This window comes from Mesitornis unicolor, unplaced genomic scaffold, assembly GCF_000695765.1.
Source record: "Mesitornis unicolor isolate BGI_N332 unplaced genomic scaffold, ASM69576v1 scaffold18055, whole genome shotgun sequence".
NCBI classification, from domain to species: Eukaryota; Metazoa; Chordata; class Aves; order Mesitornithiformes; family Mesitornithidae; genus Mesitornis; species Mesitornis unicolor.
Genome location: NW_010187778.1, coordinates 125,658 through 135,786, shown reverse-complemented (window position 1 = coordinate 135,786; position 10,129 = coordinate 125,658). Strand labels below are relative to the sequence as shown.

General features: G+C 41.5%; 1 protein-coding gene across 1 annotated transcript in view; it reads right to left on the bottom strand.

The window, feature by feature from the left end:
- LOC104541502 (dystrobrevin alpha-like) overlaps positions 1-9,902 on the bottom strand; it is an 84,049-nt gene extending 74,147 nt beyond the window's left edge. The window contains 2 exon segments of the mRNA XM_010185580.1: positions 4,778-4,858; positions 9,836-9,902. Of these exon segments, the coding sequence (XP_010183882.1) occupies positions 4,778-4,858; positions 9,836-9,902 (148 nt within the window).
- Between the last annotated feature and the right edge of the window lie 227 nt (positions 9,903-10,129).

Here is a 10,129-nt window from a genome sequence, read left to right as displayed (position 1 = left end):
CTGCTGCCACCATAGCCCAGAGGGAATTTGCATGTGAATATGATATTTCATCTTGTTTTTCTGTATAAACAATTGGATTTTAATAAATTCACTGAAAACCAAATATTCAAATAAACCAACTGCACAATGATCACTGGCGATGTCCACAAATTGTGCTTTGGTGGTTCCTGAGACACATGTGGAGCTGCTGTCTGTCACTGGTCCTTCATGCCTTGTTTTAGGAAAGTCTATTATGCTTCTGTGTCTGAATACTATGGATAAATAGCTGAAAATCAACCTTGTTGAGATGGCATTTTCCTGACAGTAAGGGGAGCTGAGCAGGAGTCCGTATGGTGAGAATGTACATCGGAAGATCCAAAACCTGCTTGGATGCACTGGAGGCGAAGTAAAGGACAATGCACTAATGTTTGAATTTGTCAGAGCAACATTGGTTCACAGCATTTTCAAGTTCTGCAAATGTTGCAGACCTCATGGTCCTCACCTGGAGCTTTTCCACCTCCCTCCTTGATTCTTGCAGTGTGCACTATATAGGGCCACCTTAAAACCACATTTAAAACATTTAGATGATGAAGAAGTCAGCTACTCGCATTTTGTACATTATGTACAGTACAGACCGGAATAAACATGTTTGATCAGGTTTCTGCACCTGCTTCCTATCTGCTTTTATTATCCCAAATAATGAAATTTAACCTCAAATGATTAGGGTGCTGCTATTTCAGAGACTATATCCTATACCAAGATCCAGCAGAGCAGCCACAGTCAGCTCAGACTCCTGCTTCACGTTTTGAGATCTGAAGATGACATAACCATAACATAACATAATCTCAAGACCTTCTCAAGACTTCTTCAGTTTTTCTTTGATTTTTTCCTTTTTTTACAGAAAAGGTATCTACATCTTGTGTAAGTATTTATGACTAAGAGAAGACTATTGCTATTGCAACAGGTCTGTCACTACAGGAGTTCTGCAAAGAAATAAGCAGGCAGCCTGCAACCCCCTCTAAGACCACCACATCCTCAAAGGTACCTACATTACCTCGATGATCTTGAAGGTCCCTTCCAACCCAAACCATTCTACAACCCCATGATTCTACAATTACCTACAGAGTTCCTCTTTTGATTACTTTAAATTTTAGAAATTATCAGCAGAAACAGACTAGCACAAAATGAGTTTATATTCATGGTGCACCAACAAAGCTTTCCAGCCTTTAGGATTCCTGCATGTAGAATTATGTGGGTCTCTTTGTTTTGGGGATTTTTATCACATATTGCATCCCACATTTGGTCACTTAGCAGATTCAGAGGTGTGCCAACAATAATTTGTAAATGTTATTGTTATTTACTTGTAGCATTAACATAGGCAAAGGGGAATGCTTAAATTTGAAGTAATTTTTCTTTGAAGCATAAAATGACAGCTTTTTCAAATTTATCTACTTATAATTTTCTCAGTTCTTAAGAAGAATTTATTGTTTTTCTGAAGAATGAGGCTGGACTGGATTCAATTCTATCCTGTTTGACAAATAATTGCAATCGATTTTTCTCACTTTGGTCATTTTATTTAAACTGCCAATTTGTTTAAATGCTCAGAGAGATTTTTATAGAAGAAATACTTTTCACATGCATAGCAGTTTCCCCAAAGTTTTACAGAATTATCAGAAAGACATATATTCACAATTTTGAAGACTGTTTGCTACATATCTTTAAAGTAGTCTTCCTCTTCTGAAAATGAATTAATTCCATGGAGCAAATAATTTGACTGACAGTGTTAGTACTCAAAATGCAACATATGTAGTAGTATTCTGGTAAATGGTGGTAAACTGTCACCTGGAATATAATCTTTGGCCAGACAGTTTAACTAGTTTAAGGAGAAAGGCTGCAAGAGAGAACAGCTCTTAGCATATGAAGGCACCTTTACCCATTGCACACTGCCCATTTCACCAGTAAAACCCAGGCGACTGTTGAAGGTTTCGGCAAAACATCCTTTTGTACTGAGAGAAGAATTCATGAAGGGAGGCCAGGAGATGAACCTGTGCCTGTGTCTGCATGAAAGACAGCAGAAAAACACAGAGCACAGTTTGTGATAAGTGCAGCTGCCAGGCAAATGCTGTCCCATGACTGTCTATGCTAATGGGAACCTTCGGGTAAAGAAGATGGTGTTAATAAAACCACTGCTCTGCTTTCCTGGGAACAGCCACTTCTGGCACTCAAAGCAGCTCTCTGCTTTCATCCTCATACACCTTCAGCCTGTAGCCAAGAGCAGCTCCCTGCACTTTATTAAATTAGCTCTTTAAAAGAACCCTTTAAATACTCTCTTTCCAAGCAATTTTTCCCTAGTAACTCTGGGCTGGTGTGCCAGGGCAGGGCAGGAGAGCACGGCAGAAAGAAGACAAGGATGGCTTGAGTGACAGGAGGGGCTATGCACTGGGAGTGGAGCAGAGCTGCCTTTGAGCTTTTTCTTTTTAAATGAAACAGCTCAGATGCAGTGGAAAGGTTTTTTTCCTCCCTGTTCGATTTTTTTTCCTCCTGAACTTACTATTGGGTGGTGTATAGTGGCAACTTCTGTAGGAAAAAAAAACCAACAAAACAAATCAAAGAGAGCAGCTGACATGAGCCAGAGGCCTGATATGAACCATTTTGGGGCAGTACTTGGCTCAGTGGCATTATGTGTGGAAGATCTGCCTTGGACAGCCACGGCTTGAAATCACATCAGTTGAATGAATGACTTCCTTTCCCCCTAATAAGAGAAAGCCATCTGGGAGAGGAGCTGTCTGCTAGAAACAACCAGAGGAGAACGGTGCATGACAGTGAAAAGACACGTAATTCAGCCCATTCCAGAGCAACAAGCATTGCTCCTTAAGTTGCACAGAACCTAACTCTTAGGACAACATTTTTGTTTAAGTCCCTCCCTTTTTATTTCAGAAGAGGCTGATATAGTGTAAGTCCTGATATTATATATATATATTCCAGAGCACTGGAACAGGCTGCCCAGAGAGGTTGTGGAGTCTCCTTCTCTGGAGACATTCAAAACCCACTTGGACGCGTTCCTGTGTGACCTGGTCTAGGTGATCCTGCTCTGGCAGGGGGTTGGACTGGATGATCTTTCAAGGTCCCTTACAACTCCTAACATTCTGTGATTCTGTGATAATTTCAGCAGATCACTTCTCCTAGGTTATCAACAGAAGGCAAGCACTGTCCACGAGTGCCTTGGCACACGCTGGCAAACTGAAGTGCATTTGTATTGGTTGCCTATGAAGAGAAGCAGTAGTTCCACAAAAGCAGATCACAGCTGATATACAAGACAAGCAAAGTTAAGATTAACAGCCAGTATTTACAGTCAGCCAGCCACTCCCAACAATGAGGCTACTGCACCCTTAGGTTTTTTCATTTGCTTTGTACACAGTTATTGGAGCAATTACTGTAACAACTTTGCTGTCACTGTCAACTTAATTGGATACTTGTGTCACCTCAGACTACTGTATTCAGTTTCCATGAAAAAATGAAGTGAACACTTTAGCCTCTTAAACATAAAATTTAAAAAAAACCACAAAACAAACAACTGAATGCAGCATAATAGTGTCTTTCAACACATTTCCTTCTGAATGGCAGAAGCCAGCTGCTAGGCAGGTACTAAACCCCTTCTGGGTTTTGTGTCTGGCAGCCTGCCCATAATGTGATACTAATCCTTTAATTCATAATTTACAAATTAAAACCAAGAGAAATGTGGTGCAGAAGTGATTGAAAGACTAGCTCTGTAGCTAATAACCCAATAAATACTCTCCAAAGTCTTTTCCGCCACAACTTGGCCTCTCCAATATGTTTGGACAGCGTAAGCTAAACATTTCTGTAACACAGATACATTTAGCCTCCAAACTAGGAGCTCTCGCCCAGGCAGTTAATCTCTATCTGCTGTGAGCATTTCTTAATGTACTTACCACTGTGCATAGAACAAGCATAGCCACATTGTCGTTCTAGCTTAGATATGAAGACTAAAAAACTTGTTTTCTCTGTATTAGCCCTCTCCCTACTGCTACTACTGGCAGGAGTTCCCCTGCTTAGGATTTTTTTTCTAACTTAGTGTGGAAAGGTCTGGTAAAACACATACACCAAACCCCCACCAATCTAAGTATTTAATGGAGAAGAAAGGATACATTCACTACAGATTTTTTATGTATTTCCCTTTTAAAGTTCACAGCTTTTCTCATGACTGTGCTAAGAGAAACTGCAGCTGTGAAGGAAGAAAGACTGAATCTCAAAAAGACCCCTTAAAAAAGTCACTCATCAAGTGGCAAATATCTCCAGACTGAAGCCTAGATGAAGGAAGACAGAGACGACAAGCAGGTTCACCTTCTTAAGAGATGTCCCTAGCTGGCCTTCTGGAACAAACAGGGCCAACTGACATTACACTGCGCTGCATCCCAAATAGATGAGGAACCACTGTTACTTCTCCATGAAATTGCTATGAAAGCATTTAATTTGCAGGATCTTGCTGGAACCCCCAAATGTTATTTTACACAAAAATTGTAGACTGTAGTTAACGCATGTATTAAATGAAGCTATGGCATGTGTCATGACCCACCTTTCCATGACCGAATCACTGGCCTGTTGGAGACAAGTTCCTCATTAAACAGGTTAATATTTAAAATCTTCCCAGGCACCGATTAGTGTCCTTTGCAATGCTGAATCAAGCAGTCCCCATTTGCGACTGATCTGAAGGAGAGACTGAGGAGTGCAGTGGAAAGCTGACACCAACGGGACACGCAAGCAGCGCTGACATACTTACAGTTGCATTTCTTCTGGACGAACCTAAGCTTGCACGCTGTTCGGTAGGTGGACAAACGAATGCGATCCAGATCTTGAGCCCCTAATGGAAGAGAATAAGAGCGACATTTGTATGGAGCACGACCTGTGCGTATCTTTGCTAGCAGGGAAGCCTGAGAACAAAGAGGACACATGAGCTGACTCTGCTTAATAATGTCCAAGGCTCTCTCCTTTGCAGGGAGAGTAGAGAGGGGTGAGAAGAAAGAAGGGGAATGGCAGGAGCCATCATATATAAAGGAAGGCAAGGAATAGCCAGCCCACTGTGTCTGTCACTTTGAAGAACAATCTGGTCAAGCTGCAGGCTAAAAGACACGCTGGCCAGGCTCCAACAGCAGGGAAAACCTCCATCTAATTTAATATTTAACAACAAAGCTCATAACAAATATCTTTGGCTGACATGCCAGATCAGGACAAGGTATTGCCAGCAAACCAAATTAGAAACAATATCATGCCATAATGAAAAGACTGACAGCAGACTGCAGGAGGGGGCAAAAATAATGCAACAGCTGTGAGGCCTTTCACCATTTTGCAGAGGTACATGCTCTACAACAGAGACCTCAAAGGGTCAGCTCTCTGCTTCACGCATAGCTTGGTCCTGGCCACCTCAACTTAAAGATCTGGCGACATTTCCAAAGCAGCTGTCCGGGAGATGGGTACAAACTGCTTGGTAGCTATTTCACATACAAGCGCAGCAGAGAGGGACCAGGATGGGGGCAGAACCTGGCACAGCGGCTTTAGGCCTCCTGCTGCTATGCACCACTTATAGCGCTTCCCAAAAACCTCAAAAGGAAGATGAGGAGATTATGATTTAAACCTTTCTCTTTCTTGGCTGGTATGCCTTACATAACAAGGTGCTGCTTCATAGCTACAGTACAGCCCATGAAATACAAGACTGCTTATTAATTTTACCAGATATTTCACAGAAACATGTTCAATTAAATCTCTGCACATTTACTTTTTCACTGCGGCTGGCCCTGGAGTAAAACCTGTTCTGTTCAGTTGAGAAAGGTACCAGGTTACGAAAAATAGTTTCTTAAGGACCTGTCTGCATGAAACACATCCATACAAGGTACAGCCAGGCTGTAAGAGAAGCAGAGTGGAATCTGACCCTATTCTGCTTTTACACATGCTTTCTGAATGGTTTCTTTAAGATTAATCTTTAATTAATTAATCTGCTCAGCTGCACTGTTGCACATATGGCCACGTCGGCATTGTTCACCCACACTTTCTTGAACAGTCTGCCATCCTTTGGACTCAAATTCTTCAGATGTGCCCTGACCTGCAAGATGAAAATGAAAAGAATACTCTTCCCTCTCCCCGACTCTCCTCTTTTCCTGACTAGATTCTCTCACGTCATCTTCTCAGGGCTCCCAGCTATTCCCTTTTGCCACGTGGCTGCCTTAACACAATCTGTTCCTGGGAGAAGCCACTCGTAATTACTTCACATCAGATCTGGAAAGTTTTTTAAAATTATTTTAATCATATGCTTTATTGTTCATTTACAGAGGTTTTTCTCCTCTCCATTAGTATATCATTGACAGCCATTGGAAAACTCTTCTGGTAAAGGGGAGGATGATGCTTGTAACATCAAGTCTTTCTTTTTTAACAGGACCAATGAGTAAAACGAATTTAACTTTTCCCTGCTGACTTTAGTGAAAGCTACTAATAGAAGCTTCCAGTGCTCCTTTATAAAACTTCAGCCTTTTAACAAGATGTAAAGATTCAAAGCAAGGTGAAACTCTGGCTCCTTGAGCTTCTTAGGTTGCAGTATTAATCCTAAACAAACAAATTGGTAGGCAATAATGTTGCTTTTTTTTCTTTACTATTTACAAGCACAGTGGATGGTATTATTTTGGTATTATTTTGAGAGTAGGGTTTTTTTTTTAATTTTGCCACAGTCACGAGATCTCTCTGTCAAATAACTTCTGCAGAAAAGTGACTTCACTTACATGGAGAGCCCTGAAAAATGAGTGCAAAGATGTGTGGGACTGAGTATGGCAAATGAGACTGTGAATTTGTAACATGCCCACAGGATTGCCAGCGACCTCTCCTTCCTTCTGCCCGCTGGCAGCGTTTCACTCTGCTTCCTTCAAGTACGCTCAGCTCATGCAACACCATTTGCAGTTTGCAAAAATAATAACGGGATGCATTGCAAGCTTTGGCTGCTGTCTTCCTGCTGGATAATATGTGCTGGCAGCACAACAGTGATGTACATTTTGAACTCTCTTCATCAGTCTGGATATACCTACGCATGCCAGGTAAGACTAAGGGTAGCCTAGTGATTTGACATTCAATGGTGCATTTTGAGATATACAACACAATTTAAGCTTTAACCACAGGACTCTATATAAGATGTTATTGATTATGATCCCAATTCACACAAGTCTGTAACATGTTACTAGAAAGATGCCTCTTCTGAAGGAAAGGAAACAACAAAGTCAAACTCAACTTTAAATGCAGGGAAAATCACATACTGCCCCAAATCTGAAGTGAGAGTCAAGTTCATCTATTTCTTGTTCAGAGCAAATTTCCTCCTTAAAAAGGCAGGAAAAGTTAGAATTTTTTTTAATGTCCCATGTAGTCTGGAACGTGACCCACTTTCTAAAAGTGTTGTGGGGTTTTAATCACTGACTTGCTGATATGGCTGCAAGAACCTCAAGCACTGGCAAAATCCTCTATATTCTGAATTTTCTTCTTCTAACATCAGCATATTGTGGAGTTAAAAGTTTTTACCAGAAGCTTACGTTTGTTATAATGTCAAGAAGCTTCACGTGGCCCACAGTACGCAGGGCATGTGGAGCACCTGGCTTTTGTTAAACATGGATCATGTGGGCTTGCACACAGCTGAGGCCACCCAAATGCAATGCCAGGTTGAGCTTCTGTTTCAGTGAAGCACATCCTTTACACACACAGGAATCCAAGGGACTCCCAAAATGCAAGATTCAGTGTTTTATGAATATAGATATTTCTTTGCCTAAAACATATTTAGTTTTTCACAAATACTTAATATTTTCCCCTCCTTTTACCCAGTTGAAACTCAGTTCTCTGTGTGCAGGTGTAGTAGGAGGAGGAAGAGGCAGGCAAATAGAAAAGGGAAGTACACATGAGGTAAACCATATTCAAGTAAATATGTCAAAATACTAAAATGTGCAAGAAAAGATAGTAGACAAAAACTATTTGTGTACAGCATGGGAAAAAAGTCCCTCCTCCGCCTCCAACTACTGACTGCAGATTTTCCCAACACCTTCTTAAATCCTCCAAAACAACCCAACAGCAAAACAGCCTTCAAAACTGTAGAAACAAACCATAAATCCTCACAGCAAAGCCTTAAGCAATTATCTTCCATTTTCGCACTATTTCAAACTAACTGAAGTTAATGGAAGTTGTGCTATTGACTTTAGCTGATACAAACTCAAGAACTCTCTATAATTCTAATTAAAAGTATAGTATGTTCTGGTAATGGACAAATGTATCATTCTTTTTTCTTGTTTTTCTTTTTTTTTCTTGTTTTTCTTTATTTTGCCTCTGGCCATGGAATAACCCCTTCCTCCACTGGTCCCAGTTGTTGTACACAAGGGAGAAGAGAAATACCCACCTGTGATACTGAAATAATGACAGGACACAACAGAGCTAGTGGACACAGCAGAATGGCCCAAGACCGCTCTCAGTAGGCCATCTGAATGACACGTCCTTAATTTGGAGAGCTCAGAAACGCAGATGTAGGGCATCCGGTTACCCCTGGGCTCAGTCCTGAGCACATTTAATTCACCAGCACAGCACAGAGCAGGCCTTTCAGTGTTCACAGTTGCTCAAGTCCCATGATGCTCATCTTGGTTTCCCACAGAAGATGGGGGAGATGTTCTGTCATTTTTTATGGTGTTGTAGGGGACAAATAATAGGAAGCTCAGTAATTACAGACAGAACTTAGGTAAATCTAGTTACAGGGTGACTATCTCAAACTTCACATGTAATAAGAGCTCCTTGAGAAATGGTGGATTGTTTGTAAGAGAAATAAGAGATGACTGTCAAGAGAACTGCAGGAACATTGTTAGTATAGTACATCCCTGACATGCTATTCTGCAGGGACCACAGAGCTTCACTAAAAAACTATAAAAAATGTGCTAAAGTGGGGTATATAGTACATGGGACCCTGTACTGTGTCTGGTTGGGATGGAGTTACCTTTCTTTATAGCAGCCTGCATGGTGGTGTGCTTCAGATTTGTGGCTAAAAGAGGCTGATAACAAACTGATGCAGTAGCTGTTGAACAGTGCTTGCACAACGCCCAGGCCCCTCATTTCCTACTACGTCCCCTGCCAGAGTCATCTTGGGGTGAGCAAGAGATTAGGAGGGGACGCGGTCAGGACTGACAACCCTACCAGGCCAAAAGGACAGTCCATACCATTTAATGTCATGCTTAGCAATAAAACTGGGGTAGGAAAAGAAGCGAGTAGGGACTTCTGTCTTCCAAGGTGGACATCGCTCAGGGACTGGTTAGGCATCACTCTGCTTTTGGGAGGTGGTGAGTGACAACCTTTGCATCACTTATTCTTCTTGTTTGCTGTAATTATTTTGTCTCTCTTTCCATCACTTAATCAACTGTCTTTATCTCAAGCAGTGAGTTTTCTTGCTTTTGCTCTCCCTGTATTCTCTCCCATCCTGCAGGTTGTGTGGGTGCTTAGCAGCTGGCTGGGGTCAACCCACTACAGACATCCTTGATAAAAGATGTAGTCTTGCAAAGACCCTTATTTCTCTTCATTTCTACCAGTGTATTGAAGAATTTTTGTCTCAAGAAGCTACTGATCAAAACAACACAATCACAAAATCTGATGTAGAAAATCCCTCTCTTCAGCTACTTGGTCAAATCAGCCCATTTTCCCGTAGTTTTGGTCTCATGACATTAAACCATTTGTGAAATGCAGATACTGGTTACGTGAGGTGGAAAACTTGCATAAATTTTCCTGACATTGCATTGCAACTGGCTTGGTCTAACACAGCGAAACATTTCCAGGAAGTACTTACGCATTTCTGCAAACAGCTGCCTTCTTTCTGCCATGGTATTTCCTCTTTTCCCACAATCTTCAATCATTCTGGAAAACAAAATCATGTGAAAATACTGAGTACTATTCCCAGACTGAACATACGTACATAAGCATCCATAATCGATCTCGGAGAACCTTTGAGGTTGCCTGGTGCTCCATGCGTACCCAATGCCTTTGGCCAGCCTCTCTGTGGCATGGTTTGTGGAGAAGCTGGTCCCCAAATTGTCCTCCATTCCCTAGACTCTGCTTTCAAGCATTTGTTTTCCTCCTCTCT